The sequence below is a fragment of the Notechis scutatus genome, chromosome 2, assembly GCF_049901735.1.
Source record: "Notechis scutatus isolate UNSWTSFEM ecotype Mainland chromosome 2, rNotScu1.2, whole genome shotgun sequence".
In the NCBI taxonomy this organism is placed as follows: Eukaryota; Metazoa; Chordata; class Lepidosauria; order Squamata; family Elapidae; genus Notechis; species Notechis scutatus.
The window spans coordinates 10050103-10066061 of record NC_142010.1 but is presented as its reverse complement, the minus strand read 5'-3'; the positions used below and the strand labels follow the sequence as shown (position 1 = coordinate 10066061).

The window sequence follows — 15959 nt, the reverse complement described above, 5'->3', positions numbered from 1 at the left end:
GCTTGGTGGGTGTGGCAGGGGAAGGATACTGCAAAGTCCCTCCCCACCCCACTAACCTGCTTTCCAGCTCTGTTCTCCTATGCAGGGCAACCAAAGAAGACCCAGCCGATCAGCTGGGATCGGGGAGGCAGAGAATAGATGGGGGCGGAGCCAGTCAGAGGTGGGATTTGCCGGTTCTCCGAACTACTCAAAATTTCTGCTCTGGTTCTCCAGAACTGGTCAGAACTTGCTGAATACCACCTCTGCTATAAAGCCTTAATAAGACCACACCTAGAGTATTGCATCCAGTTTTGGTCACCACACTATAAAAAAGATGTTGAGACTCTGGAAAAAGGGCAGAGAAGAGCAACCAGGATGATTAGGGGACTGGAGACTAAGGCATATGAAGAACGGTTACAGGAACTGGGCATGGCTAGTCTAGTGAAGAGAAGGACCAAGAGAGACAGGATAGCAGTCTTCCAATATTTGAGGGGCTGCCACAGAGAGGGTCAAGCTATTTTCTAAAGCACCCGAAGGCCAGACAAGGAATAATGGATGGAAACTGAACAAGGAGAGATTTAACCTGGAAATAAGGAGAAACTTTCTGACAGTGAGAACAATCAACCCATGGAACAGAAGTTGCCCTAGGAAGTTGTGGGAGCGTCATCACTTGAGACTTTCAAGAAGAGATTGGACTCCCATCTGTTAGAAATGGTGTAGGGTCTCCTGCTTGGGTGGGGGGTTGGACTAGATGACCTACAAGGTCCCTTCCAACTCTGATTATCTGTATCTGTAAGCCTCCAGTAATGAAGCTCCCACCACTTCTGAAGGCAAGCTGTTTCATTGGTTGATCTTGGCCACTTTAAGATGGCTAGACTTCAACTCCCAGAATTCCCCAGCCAACATGAGAGTTGAAACCCATCCATCTTAAAGTGGCCAAGTTTTTGGAGAATTGGAAAAAAAAAATTGACTACTTCTGCATTGCTCCAAAGACAACTTTAGGGAGCTTTCCATGATATCACTGGCTGAACTGACTTCAAATAAATTTTTACTGCTCCTACTAATCAATGATCTGACTTGGAAAGGCATTTCCCAGTTTGTTAGCTTCCTTATTTTAAAAACTTGGGTGTTTCTTATCTAAAAGAAAATATCTGATAATGAGAAGGTTGAATGAATCAACTGGAGAACAGGCTTTTGTCATTTATTTACAAACACACCCCAAGTAATACACAACAAGGATCACCTGAAATGTCATTACAACCATTATCTTGATAGCTCCAAATCCAAGAGGGTTTAAAATATGGTCACAATGACAGCAATTTCTATCTTGCAGCTGCTTTAACAATTTGCTCGAGAATTCCTTCATATTATGATGTCTATGGACATTCTCAGTCATCCCAGGTCATGGTTGTCCCAAAGGTGCTTTTTTTTTTTTCAGGAGGCAACTGGACTTTCTAATTTTTTCTTTGAAGATGTTTTGCTTCTCATCCAAAAAGCTTCTTCAGCTCTGTTTTCTTTGAAGAGGTGTCACTTCTCATCCAAGTGTTGAAGAAGCTTCTTGGATGAGAAGCGAAATGTCTTCAAAAGAAAAACCAGAAAGTCTAGTTGCCTCTTGAAAAAAAAGGACCTTCATATTATGATATTTTATATCTATCCTAAATCCCACAATTCTTATATTTGTCTCTTTAAGAAGAGGCCACTCACAAAGGTTATTGTTTAAAGCCACTGCTGTATGGAATTGATAAGGAGTGTCAGCTGGTGCTCTATTCAAAATCCAAGAAAGAAATACTTAGACTCCATTAATTAGAGCAAAGATATCTTTTACTAGAAATCAAGCGGTAGCAACAAAAGAATTCTGAATCTGAGAAAATGAGCATGTAAATCACATATACAAAGTGATGGCAACCTTCCCACCCTCAATTGGCTCATCCAATTAAAAGTTGTGTATATCATCATGTGGGCATCTCCAGGTAGTGATGAGGCCTCTGTCCGTTGACCTTGACATAGTTTGATAAAGAGTTGCAGCTGCGCATAGGATAGAAGCCTAAGCAAGAACCTTCCCCCCACAACTTATACAGTTCTGTTTTGTAACACCTCCAGCTCGCTTCCCATAACCATATCCCCCCTCCTCCCCCTGTTACTTATGACAGCCGAGAGATGCAAAGCAAAGGAAGAAAATCTTGAAGGGTGACAAGGAGTTTCTTCTAAAGGTAGCAAAACTTCCATTAGTTCATTAGAAAAAATCCTCATATTTATCTATAGTCAGAATAATTTCTTTGTCAACTGGTACTCCCAACATACTTATCTATCCTAATTCATTTTGCTGTTGATGCATTAAAAAAAGCCTCTTTCTTATCAAATATTATCATGCATAGCAGGAAAACACAGCTGCCAGTTCTTTAGCTACTGTTGGCCTTGATTCTCATTTGAGTTATTCCCAAGAACCAAGAATGGTAGTGTATCAGTGTAACATATGTGTGGATCCAAGCAGTGTCGCCTTTTGCAATTGTCAAGGGTTGTCCATGAATTTTTGCTGTGGCACCCAGTGTACCGTTAGCTGCTGAGCCCACGATGGCCAGTTTATGCCTTGATCTTTCAACTTTAATTTTCAGATCTTGAGACTTCGTGATCTTCTCCAATTCTTTGTCTTCTATTCTACTATTCTACTACTAATTGCCACATCCATTATCTACACCTTTCAACCACAGTTGAATCCGGTGTGTTATGTACTCAGTTTCTATTTGGAAATCGCACAATATTTTAATAGTAACATTATTATTTATAATGTACCTTGATTTTCTAGTGTTCACTTACAATTTAGGGTAACTAACGGTACACTGGGTGCCACAGCAAAAATTCATGGACAACCCTTGACAAGTGCTAGTCGTTTCTGGCTCTAGGGGGCGGTGTTCATCTCCGTTACAAAGCTGAAGAGCCAGTGCTGTCCGAAGACGTCTCCGTGGTCATGTGGCCGGCATGATTAAACGCTGAAGATGCATGGAATGCTGTTATCTTCCCACCAAAGTGGTCCCTATTTTTCTACTTGCATTTTTTTACATCTTTCGAACTACTAGGTTGTCAGAAGCTGGAACGAAGTAATGGGAGCTCACTCTGCTATGCAGTGCTAGGGATTCGAACTGCCGAACTGCCGATCTTTCCGATCGACACGCTCAGCGTCTTAGCCACTGAGCCACCGCGTCCCTCTTAGGATAACTAGCAACAATTTTAACGAATACCAGAGTCATTTCGAAAATGACAACGGACTAGTGTTATATAGCAAACACAGACAGATGGAACACAAAGTAAAACATCATATAAAAACTATGTCTACATGGAACGAACCACACCATAAATAAAGATATAGTCACATTTGGTAAAAGAACATGAAGAAAGGGAGCAGGGAATTCCACAGGTATGGTACAGAAGACCTTTTCTTTTGTCCCGTTCAACTGTAGGTCTACCAGAGCTGGATGTGAGATGCCTTTTCTTCTTCTGGGTCTCCACCCAAGCTTGGATAAAGCCAGGTTTCTCCATTAGAATAGCAATAGCCCTTAGACTTATATACCGCTTCTCAGTGCTTTACAGCCCTCTCTAAGCAGTTTACAGAGTCAGCATATTGCCTCCAAACAATCTGGGTCCTCATTTTACCCTCCTCAAAAGGATGGAAGGCTGAGTCAACCTTGAGCTGGTGAGAATCGAACCTCTGGCAGTCAGCAGAGTCATACTGCAATACTGCATTCTAACCACTGCACCACCACAGCTCAGCAGGCAGATCTCAGAAAAGGTTCTTAAACAACTTTTTGGGTTATCCCTTTAAAACACTCTGGTTGGTTCAAAAAAACCAATCTGTTAATTGCTGGAATCTTCTTCAAAGCCACTGTAGCCCTCTAGATTCATTGCAATTTCAAAAAGTCTTCGGACACATCCCCAGGAAGGATTCACCAAAATCACCGTTGTGTATTCAACGGAGTTGTTACATCATAACACGTGTGGGGTTTGTAGGGGGATGATGAAATGCCCGGAATCTAAGGCATTCCACCATTTATTTGAGCCACTTCTCTTCTGAATGTGTTTATCCTGTTGTGGCAAGAGGTTTAAGAACAGAATAATTCTCATTTTGCCCAGGGCTTAGTTGATCTGCAAGGATCAATAAGACCACTAGATGGCAGGAAAGAGACACCCCCCTAAAAACTCTTTTGTTGCTCTCTAGGGGTCCTTTGCACCTCAAATCTTCATCCACCCAACTCTGTAATAGTCTGTGAGGATAACCTTGGGAGACAGGAGGGGAAACAGCAGCCTAAGTAAGTTAGACAAAAGATATCTTGTGCTAGTTATTTCCAGCTCTAGGGGGCGGTGCTCATCTCCGTTACAAAGCTGAAGAACCAGAGCTGTCCGAAGACGTCTCCGTGGTCATGTGGCTGGCAACACCCGAAGGCGCATGGAGCGCTATTACCTTCCACCAAAGGTGGTCCCTATTTTTCTACTTGCCTTTTTTACATGCTTTCGAACTGCTAGATTGGCAGAAGCTGGGACAAGTAATGGGAGCTCACTCCATTACGCGGCGCTAGGGATTCGAACCACCGAACTGCCGACCTTTCTGATCGACAAGCTCAGCGTCTTAGCCACTGAGCCACCACGTCCCTTATCATTCAAAGTTACAACGGCACTAAAAAAAGTGATTTATGACTGTTTTTCACACTTTCATCCGATGCAGCATCCCCATGGTCATGTGATCAAAATTCAGGCGCCTGACACTGGTTCATATTTATGATGGTTACAGTGTCCTGGGGTCAGGCGATCGCCTTTTGCATCCATGAGGAAGCCAGACTTGCTCAATAACCATGTTACTAACTTAAGAACCGCAGGGATCCAACTGTGAAAAGAAAGGTAGTGTTAAACGGGGCAAAACTCATTTAACAACTGTCTCGCTTAGCAACGTAAATTTTGGGCTCCGTTGTGGTTGTTTTAAGTTGAGAACTACCTGGACCTCAAAGTCGTGAGCCTTACCCCTTTTGCTTCTCCTCCCAAGCAGCATTCACCAGTGGTGGGTTTTAAAACATTATCCTACTGGTTCGGTGTGAGCACGTGCTTGGGGTGCACATGTGCGCTTTGCACATGCACACACCAAACACGTGCTTTGTGCGTGTGCAGTGTTTGCAACTCATCTTCTGCTGCAAGCCTGTGTGTAAAACAGCCGACGCGCGGCAATCCGATGTGCCGCGCGCAGCAGCTGAGCTTGAAAATAAAGGTAAAAATAGAGCCAGGGTGGTGGAAGGGCCCAGCAGCTGATCACCAGAGCAAACTGGTTCGCTCACAGATGATCTTTGGAGCTACCTGTTCAGTCGAACTGGGCCGAACTGGTAGAATTCCACCACTGGCATTCGCCACTTTCAGGTTTCTCCCCCATGAGTCCTTTGATGAGTGGCGAGTTGCATCTTCAGGCGAAAGCTCTTCCCGCAGTCCAGGCATGCATACGGCTTCTCCTCGGTGTGGACCTTCTGGTGGGAAAGAAGGTATTTGCCGCTGGTGAAGCATTTCCCACATTCGAGGCATTTATAGGGTTTCTCTCCCGTGTGGATCCTTTCGTGAGTGATGAGATACACCTTCTGGCCGAAACTCTTCCCGCACTTCAAGCACGTGTACGGTTTCTCCCCGGTGTGGATTCTTTGATGGGAAATGAGATTCTTGCTACTGCTGAAGCTCTTCCTGCACTCCAGGCATCCGTATGGCTTCTCTCCGGTGTGGAGCTGTTGATGGTGGGTGAGGCTTGCCCCATGGCTGAACCTCTTCCCGCACTCCAGGCATTCGTAGGGTTTCTCCCCGGTGTGACTGATCTGGTGGGAGTTGAGGTTCGACTGCTGAGCGAAAGCCTTCCCGCAGGTCGGGCATTGGTATGGCTTCTCGCCCGTGTGGATCCGGAGATGGGAAGTGAGGCTGGCACTCTGGCTGAAGCCCTTCCCGCACTCCTTGCATTTGTACGGCTTCTCGCCCGTGTGGATCTTTTTATGGGAGCTGAGGTATTTGACGTCGCTGAAGCATTTTCCACATTTGAAACATTTGTAGGGTTTCTCGCCTGTGTGTGTTCGGTGGTGGGAAATCAGGATATCTCTCCTCTTGAAGCTCTTGCCGCATACCTGGCACCGGAATGGTTTTTCCCCCGTGTGGGATCCCATGTGGAGATAAAGGGAGGATTTGCAACTAGAGATCTTCCCACACACCAGACACTCATTTTCTCCCATTGCTTTCTCTATTCGCCCTTCACAGGCCTCACTGTTCAATGCAGAGTTTGTTATTTTCTTTTTTCTCTCTACTTCGCTTCCGATTCCTTCAAAAAATAAATCACTTGGCCCTTCTATGGACCCATTCTGCTGTCCCTCAGCCTCTGGGGAAAAAAAAAAAGAATTCATATTAAGAAGTAAAAATCAAAGAATGTGCAGAAAAGAGAATGACAAGGAATCAAAGATGAGAGAGATTTTGACATGTACGAAAGTTTTTTTTTAAGCAAATACTCAAATCAGGGACTGTGCAGTTCACAAAAACAAACTCCGTTGGTCATTTAAAAGTTTTTTTAGACTTAGTATAACTTTATTGTCGCTTTGAATGTACACAAATCGGTATACATCAAAAATACATTTAAAAACTTTAGAAGGATCAATTAGTTGAAAGGTCAAAATCTCTAAAACAGCTACATCAACTTACATCCATTTGTTCAACAACTATTCGGAGTTAAGATGACACTGAAAAAATGCGATTTATGACCGGTCCTAACACTTATGACTGTCATAGCATCTCCACAGTCAGAATTGACTCCCAGCAAATAGAGACTGGTTCTAGCAAATAATAAAACCTCAAGTGTCCCTGTTACCTTGTTTTCCCCAAAATAAGACCCTGTCTTATATTTTTTTGCCACCAAAAAAGGCACCAGGTCTTATTTTCGGTCTTATTGTCATCCACTGATTAACTTAACTTGCACATGTCGGCCCTGGCCTCCTTTTCACTGTCAGAGGCCTTCAGGAATTTCTTCTTCTGCGGCCTGCAAGGCTTTCCTGAAGGCCTCTGCAGTCGATAACAGAATTCCGGATTGATCCGGAGCTCTGTTATCAACCTTCAGGAAAGTCTTGCCAGCCTTGCCTGCTACAGAAAAAATGGGTCAGCAAGGCAGGTGTGAAGCCTGGCTACAACTGTCCAAAGGTAAGTAGTAGGGCAGCTCCACCCCCCCCCCCCATCCTCACCCCAGCTTAATTTTTACCTGTCCACTCTGGAGTGGGTGTGAACTTAATTAGGGCTTATTTTGGGCGCACGTGTAAAAATCGATCTAGGACTTACTTTCAGGGTAGGTTGTATTTTCGGGGAAACAGAGTATTTATTTCTTGAGTTTCTGCTCTGCCAAACTTTCACATTCATGGCAATTTACAATAATAAAATGGACCAGTATGTACTACCCAAGGATACGATGAATAAAACCATCATTTTTAATCTGTAGGTACCGTCAGCTAAGTGGTATTGACTGTTTGGGCCTGAAGGAGAGCCGTTTCTTTCTCCTCATCCTTTGGAAGATCATGATCCTGAGATCAGGCTGCTTTCTACCCTGTTGCCTTTTGTAAAGCTTTGAAGGATTGCTTCTCTGCCTGCGGGATGGAGAATGTTAAGATATCCTGCAAATTCAACCGCAGTTGTTCAAAGGCGTCTTTCTGGATGGATTGTCCTGAACTCAGAGAAGCATTGCTGACTGTTTAAAAAAAATAAACAGGATGGCTTTGACATGCTGGTCTTGAGAAACGAGCGTCAAAGGGGGGGAGGGAGGCTTACCGAGAGAAACCACGATCCCCTTAATCTCCTCCATCACTTCTTCATGCAAAGCTTTCTCCTCCAGATCCAGCAGCTCACACTTCTCCTCTGTAAAGCCGAGAGCCACCTTATCCAACGTCACCAGACCCTGAAAGGACAGAAATGTTTCCCTTGCACCCATCCCATGCCAGGCTTTTCCTACTGGGCAAAATCTGGGTCAAGCTGTAAGTAAGCATTATTCTGTTGTGGCCCGCCGGTGGAGCTGGCGGCAGACTGGGACAGTGAGGAGGTTGGGGAGGAACATGGCCCAGTCCTGGAGTCTGGGGAAGGCTCTGACAAGTGTTCTGCATCAGAGGCAGAGATGGGGCCAGGGCCAGGGCCGTCCAACAGTTATTAGCTGCCTTTGGAGTCGGAGATCAGTGAGGCAAAAGAACAGCTGGAGCCTGTTCCCGATGTGCGCATGTGCAGAGCTGCCAGAAGAAGGGAACACCCAAGGAACAAGGATCGACTTGGGAGTAAAGGCACAGGTGGATGGTGAGTGGCCCCTCCCATAGGAAATAAAGAGGAGCAAAAGGGGAGTGGTGTTTGTGAGAGACAATTAGTTTATTTAATTAGGGTGAAGATTTGTTCTCGACTCCTTGCCAAGTATTTTGTGGTACAGACAGTGTCGCGCTTGGAAGCTATTGGCCTGGCAACTCTCCAAGCCTGATAAGGTCTGTGATTGTAAATCACTCTTGAAAGACTGTTTGCCAGGACTTTGCTGGATATGAATGCTAGGAATTCACATTAGCCTACTAAAAAGGGGACAAGGATTCTTGTGTAGCCTAAGTCAGAACATATTCGACTAAGCTCCCTTTGGCATATTCGGTGCCCTGCAGACAGGCTCCACTGATTAATTTTTCTAACTGTCAGGAAATTTCCTCCTTAGTTCTAAGTTGCTTCTCTCCTTGATTAGTTTCCACCCATTGTTTCTAGTTCTGCCCTCAGGTGCTTTGGAGAATAGCTTGACTCCCTCTTCTTTGTGGCAGCTCCTGAGATATTGGAAGACTGCTATCATATCTCCCCTAGTCCTTCTTTTCATTAAACTAGACATACTCAGTTCCTGCAACCGTTCTTCATATATTTTAGCCTCCAGTCCCCTAATCATTTTTGTTGCTCTTCTCTGCACTCTTTCCATCTTTTTTAACAGCTTGGTGACCAAAACTGGAGGCCGTATTCCAAGTGTGGCCTTACCCAAGCATTATAAAGTGGTATTAACACTTCACGTGATCTTGATTCTATCCCTCTGTTTATGCAGCCTAGAATTGTGCTGGCTTTTTTGGCACCTGCAGCCCACGTCTGGCTCATATTTAAATGGTTGTCCACTAGGACTCCGAGACCCCTCTCACAGTTACTACTATTGAGCCAGGTACCACATATACTGCGCCTGTGCAATCCATTTCTATAAAGGTGTATCAATCTACTCGGTAAAAACAAAGAGGCGTAAGGACAGATCATCCAAGAGAAAAAATCTCTCTAGCTATGTGGTGGCTCCCAATTGACACTGACTTGATCAACAACAACCCATCGTCCACAGGACCAGGGAAACCTGGGTTCAGGTCCACCCTCCACCCCCCTCGCCAGGTGACTGGCAACACTGAGCAAACTGCACGCCCGGCTAGCGATGGCCAAAGCAGGGACCGCCCAGCCCATGGTGCTGATGCGGGATGACCCAGAAGGCACGGCCAGGTTGCATTGGGCTGCTCTGCAAGCAGGTTGCTTACCAGATGCTCTTCGGAGAGGCGATCAGATAACAGATAACCAGAGTTGGAAGGGACCTTGTAAGTCATCTAGTCCAACCCCATGCCTAAGCAGGAGGCCCTACACCATTTCTGACGGATGGGAGTCAGAAATGGGAGTCAGAGATGGGATCAGAGGCTGCAGCAGCTGCTGCTGCTGCCTGCCAGAGTTTGCAAGCACAGGATGCAACCTGCACAGAGCACTGATGCTGCCCTCGGGCCTCCTGCATTTCTGCCAGAAGCAGGGCGGGCCTTCACTGGAAAGACTCAGTCCTCCATTTCACTCTGCCCCTATTTCCTTCCTCTCTAGGAATCCCTCTTTTATTCCTTAACCCCTCCATGACCGAAGAGCTCTAGGATGCGATGCCTTGTAACCTATGCATGTTTAAGCTCCGTCTCAAGATTTGGTGGCCTCAAGGAATTACAGAATAGCAGAGGTGGAAGGGACCTCGGAGGTCTTCTAGTCCAACCCCCTGCTCAAGCAGGAGATCCCATGCTATTCTATTAACTCCACTCCTCCACCCACAATAAAATTCTCTATGCCTCCAGGCTTGAAATTTTGGGCTTGGACAATCTGGAACTGCGCCACCTGCGGTCTGATTTGAGCATAGTACACAAAATTGTCTGCTACAACGTCTTGCCTGTCAACAACTCCTTCAGCTTCTATCACAATAATACACGAGCAAACAACCGATACAAAATCAAGGTAAACCGCTCCAAACTCGATTGCAGAAAATACGACTTCAGCAACAGTGGTCAATGCCTGGAACGCCCTACCTGACTCTGTTGTTACACCCTCAACCCCTTGCAGCTTCCACCTCAAACTGTCTACCGTGGACCTCACCCCATTCCTACGAGGTCCTTAAAGGAGGCGTGCATAAGCGCACTTGCATGCCTACCGTCCCTGTCTTATTGTCCCCATTTATCTGTATTTACTTCCTTTGTTCCTGTTTATGTTCCTACCTACACTTGCTTCCTTGTACATGTTTGATAAACAAATAGATAAAATAAATACATAAACTATTCCAGGCAAATGGCTGTTGAGTCTCTTCTTAAAAGCCTCCAGAGATGCAGCACCCACAACTTCTGGACTCTGGAGGCAAGCTTCCAGAGGCATTGGAGGCATTGCTTGATTGTTCTCACTGTCAGAAAATTTCTCCTTATACCTGGATCATATTACCATATATGGTGGATGTGTGTGGAAGCCAAAAGATACTGGACTAAAATTCATACATGGTTGGAAAAAAATGACAAAACAACATATAGGCTTGAAACCAGAGATATTTTTATTGGGTATTTAATCTGAAGGATATAGTAAAGAATTGATATATCTGATTATAAATGTATTAACAGCAGCTAGAATTGTATTTGCTAAAAACTGGAAAAGTGAAAAAAATTCTGATAGAAGAGGGGGTGATAAAGAAAATAATAGAATGTGCAGAAATGAGTAGATTGACATTGGCAATTAGAGAGCAAGAAAAAAGGGAATATTATAAAATATGGGATTTATTTTATCAATGGCTAGATAAGAAAATAGAGAAATGAAACATATTATATTTTAATTATAACATAATAGTAAGGATAACACAATTAAATAATATACTATAATTGATTACTATGGAAAGAATTATAATTTGCTTGAAAAAGATGAAGTAAATTTCTAATTAGTCTAATGATTTAACAATAAGATAACATGATATAGTTTTTTTTATAATATGAATTTTAATCTAAACTTTAGAGGGAAAGACTGTTGATATTATGCACAAGAGATATGTACCAACTGACACACTGTACAATTGAAAGAAGGTTTTATTTACTGCTTTATGTTTGTATTTGTTTATGTTTGTTGTCAAAATAAAAAAAATTCAAAAAAGAAAGAAAGAAAATTTCTCCTTTAATTCCAGGTTGCTTCTCTCCTGGATTAGTTTCCATCCATTGTTTCTTGTCTGGCCACTGGGGAAACGTAGGAATGTGGTGCCTCAGCTGCTAGTCAAAACATCTACCAGCTAGCATGTGAACCAAGGTCATGTCAATGTATACCTGTCTTACCCAAGCGGTGGCTGACCTGATTGGCCCATATGACCTAAAGCCAGGGGTCTCCAACCTTGGCAACTTTACAACTTGGGGACTTCAACTCCCAGAATTCCTCAGCTAGTGCATGCCAAGGTTGGAGACCCCTGACCTAAAGGACACAAGGAGGAGGGGAAATCTTATTCTTTTAATTATCCCTGAGCGTGGTACTATAGAGCTAGCTTCACCTTTCCAAATGCCAACATGATGTACTCAATAAAAGGATTCTTGAACTTGAGCAAACTTTTAGAGTCTTGACTGCATTGATCAGAAGAATGACACTTGATTCTATCCCTCTGTTAATGCAACCTGGGACTGCTCATATTTCTTTCCAGGTCATTTTTCTTACTCTCTACATCAATTTATCAAAATATTTTTTGGGGGAAAAATCATAATACAATTAGCAGACTAGTTAAATCTGGAGTGAATAGCAGGGTTGATATATGGGCTGGTAACTCCCAGAATTCCCCAGCCAGCCATGTTGAATGATTAACAGATTAACAGAGTTGGAAGGGAGCTTGTAGGTCATCTAGTCCAACCGCCCCCTGCCCAAGCAGGAGACCCTACACCATTTCTGACAAATGACAGTCCAGTCTCTTCTTGAAAGCTTCCAGTGATGAAGCTCCCACAACTTCCGAGGGCAACTTCTGTTCCATTGGTTGATTGTTCTCACTGTCAGAAAGTTTCTCCTTATTTCCAGCTGAAATCTCTCCTTGTTCAGTTTCCATCCATTATTCCTTGTCTGGCCTTTGGGTGCTTTGGGAAATAGCTTGACCCCTTCCTCTCTGTGGCAGCCCCTCAAATATTGGAACACTGCTATCATGTCTCCCCTGGTCCTTATAAAACTCACATTCTCCTGATGTTGAACCTGGTGCTTTAAGTAGAATATCAACCCAGCTTGTACTTATGATAGCACCTTAATAAAAAAAAAAAACAGGCCTTATCTCTCAACCCCAGTTTCTTTATATCCCTTGATTTTCCATCCTGAGGGACTAAGAAACTTATGTGGAGTTTTTTTTTTAACACACTTGCCAATGTTTTTTTTTTAAAAGCATGACTTTAATATGGATGACATTGTCTGTGTTTTATTGAAATATGGGTCAGGGAAAGGGAAAGAGGAATTCACCAACTCATTCTTGTTAAAACAAACCATGAATTAAATGGGACATACCAACATACTTCTACATTTGGTGGAGGATATTAGCATTATCAGCTTTAAGGGGAGGGGGGTGTCCCAATGGAGCTTTTTCAAGAGGCAACTGGACTTCCTTTGTTTTTCCTTGGAGACGTTTTGCTTCTCCCAAGGAAGCTTCTTGGATGAGAATTGAAATGTCTTCAAAGAAAAACAAAGGAAATCCAGTTGCTTCCTGAAAAAAAGCACCTTTGAGACAACTATGACCTGGATGACTGAGAATCTCCACAGATCAGAGGTGGCTAAACTTTTTGGGCTCCTGTGCCAAAAACTGTGTGCGCACTTGCACGCTCGTGTGCCAGCACCCAGAAGGCAATGCGCCCCCCCACTCCCGCTACACACGCGCGCATAATCCCCACCCACCCCTGCTGCCCCCTTACCTGCACTGCGCCTCACAGCTGATTTTCGGCTGGTTTGAGGCCTTTTTCAGCCTTTTCCCAGAGACCTGAGGAAGGCTTCTGCAGGCTGAAAACTAGGCCCGTTTTGTCACTTCCGATATTTTAGAAACGGGCCTAATTTTCATCCTGCAAAGCCTGCAGAACTCTTCCTCAAGCCTCTGGGAGGTCGAAAAAGGCCTCAAACTGGCTGAAAATCAGCTGTGAGGCTCGCACATGCACAGTCAGGTAAGTTTGCCTGCAGCTCGCATGCCAGCACAAATGGCACTGCGTGCCACAGGTTCGCCATCACGGCCATAGATATTAAGGGGGGGTGGGATGGGAAATTTCTTGTTTTTCTCTTTTACAATTGGCTGGGAAGATTTCTTCATGCATTCAAATAAACTTTAAACCACATCCTAAGAGAGAAACCTTTTCTGTAAGCCATTAGGTGAGCTCATCTCTTTGTGCTGAGACAGAAATTCAAAAATGCTTTCATTTGTGTATTTCAGAATGATAGAAAGAACTATAGAATGACAGAAATACAGAAGAACAACAGAAGAGTAACAGATTAACAGAAGAAGAGAGTTGGAAGGGACCTTGGAGGTCTTCTAGTCCAATTCCCTGCTCAAGCAGGAAACCCTATGCCATTTCAGACAAATGGCTACCCAATCTCTTCTTAAAAATCCTGGCGTTGGAGCACCCACAACTTCTTGAGGCCAGCAGTTCCACTGATTAAAAATTGCAAGCTGAGAAGAGAATTTTTCTGACATCCTATCCTCTGACCAGTTTCTCCTCAGTCTAAATTCTTACATGAGAAGTAACATTTGCCTTCTGATTAAAGTTCTTTCCAAAGTCCGTGGATCATTAGGATTTTTTCCCCACGTGATTTTTTTCGTGTTTAATAAGGTCAGAACCACGAGCAAAACATTTTTCACACTTGGGGCATTTATAGGGTTTCTCTCCAGTGTGGATCTGGTAATGGGAAGTGAGGGAGCTGTTCTCGCTGAAACTTTTCCCACACTCCAAGCATTTATAGGGTTTCTCCCCCGTGTGAGTTCTCTGGTGTATACTCAGCTGGGTGTTACAAATATAACCCTTTCCACACTCCGAGCACTTGTAAGGTCTCTCTCCCGTGTGGTTTCGTCCATGCCTGATCAGGTCCGAACTGCAAACGAAGCGTTTCCCACACTCCGGGCACGCAAAGGGCCTCTCGCCGGTGTGAGCTCGTTGGTGCCTACTCAGTTGTGAATTCCAGCTGAAGCACTTCCCACAATCCGAGCACCTGTAGGGTTTCTCCCCCGTGTGAGTCCGTTGATGGATAGCAAGGTTTTCTTTCCGATTGAAGCATTTTTCGCACTCTGGACATTTATAGGGTCTCTCTCCACTGTGAGTTCTCTGATGGATGTTGAGTTGCCTGTTGCAAACAAAGCACTTCCCACACTCCAGGCATTTATAGGGCTTCTCTCCGGTGTGATTCCTTTCGTGGATCAGGAGCTCGGAGCTGCAGACAAAGGATTTCCCGCAGGCCAGGCAGATATACGGCCTCTCTCCGGTGTGCAACATTTGATGTCTACTTAGCTGGGAATTCCATACAAAGCTTTTCCCGCATTCTGAGCATTGATAGGGTCTCTCCCCCGTGTGAGTGCGTTGATGGAGGGCCAGGTTTTCCTTCCGGTTGAAGCACTTTTCGCAATCCGGACATTTGTAGGGCCTCTCCCCAGTGTGAATGATGCGATGCCTGCTTAACTGAGCGCCCTCGGTAAAACACTTCCCACATTCCAGGCACTTATAAGGCCTCTCTCCCGTGTGAGTCCTTCGATGGATGCTCAGTTTGGTGTTCCGGAGGAAACATTTCCCACACTCGTCACATTGGTAGGGTTTCTCTCCCGTGTGTTGCCTTCTGTGTCTCCTCTGATCCGAACGGTAAAGGAAGCTTTTCCCACACTTGGGACACGTATAGGGCTTCTCCCCTGTGTGAGTCCTTTGGTGCCGGGCGAGGGCTGCGCTGGAGCTGAACGATTTCCCACACTCTGAGCATTCATAGGGTTTCTCCCTTGGTTGACTGTTTTTATGAATCACTAGGTTTCTCTTCCGGTGGAAGCCCTTTCCCCACTCCGAACATTGATGGGGTTTGTCTCCAGTCTCTGAGAGCTGATCTCCGTCTGATTTTGCCCTCTGATTGGACCGCTTTCCAGAAATCCGACATTGTCTTCTTACAAGGGTTCTTTTTTGTATTGACCGATGGTCAATGTTGGCCTTCCTTTCATCACCTTGTGAAATAAAGATGGGGGGAAAATGGTCACAGCTTAAGTCTGTAAATGAGCTTCCTTTCATTAAATAATCCACACTAGAGATTTAAGGTGGATGGAAGAATGGAAAACATTGAAGATGGGAAGTAGGGTGATCTTATCACACACGTTTCAGAGGTATTGACAGGAGACTAAATGATGAAGGTGTCAGGATTCTGGCAGTTACTCCAATTAAATCATGAGCCTTGAGCCACATTCCCAAAACTAAAAAAGATTTATTTGAAGGTAACATTCTATGTTACCGGCATTTACCTGGGCATAGCCAACTCTGAGATACATAATTCACTGTCACCCTTGATCCTGCTTCGCCCCCAGGTATATCATCCAACGAAACACATCCATAGCCAAGAGTCATCAATCATGTTCTCCAATTAGTTTTTTGTATGGCAGAAGCTTCCGTCATCTAATCAGTGTTTGAAGAAAATATGAATGGAATGTACTTTGGATTCCACACTGCCACCTGTTC

At 44.4% G+C, this 15959-nt stretch overlaps 1 protein-coding gene across 1 annotated transcript; it reads right to left on the bottom strand.

The window, feature by feature from the left end:
• Positions 1-1240: 1240 nt before the first annotated feature.
• On the bottom strand, positions 1241-15712 carry LOC113426389 (uncharacterized). Its single transcript, XM_087953365.1, has 2 exons — positions 14075-15712; positions 1241-6148 (listed from the first exon to the last, which is right to left on the bottom strand). The coding sequence occupies exons 1-2, from the start codon at positions 15516-15518 to the stop codon at positions 5370-5372; spliced, it is 2223 nt and encodes a 740-aa protein (XP_087809491.1). The 5' UTR covers positions 15519-15712; the 3' UTR covers positions 1241-5369.
• Positions 15713-15959: the final 247 nt, after the last annotated feature.

What these genes read in the sequence shown, in the direction of transcription:
- LOC113426389 (XM_087953365.1), bottom strand. Translation starts at nt 15,518, where the DNA reads ATGAAAGGAAGCTCATTTACAGACTTAAGCTGTGACCATTTTCCCCCC. An exon ending in TGACCTTATTAAACACGAAA is followed by an intron (nt 6,149 to 14,074) that starts AAAATCACGTGG and finishes ATCTCCACATGG; the next exon opens with GATCCCACACGGGGGAAAAA.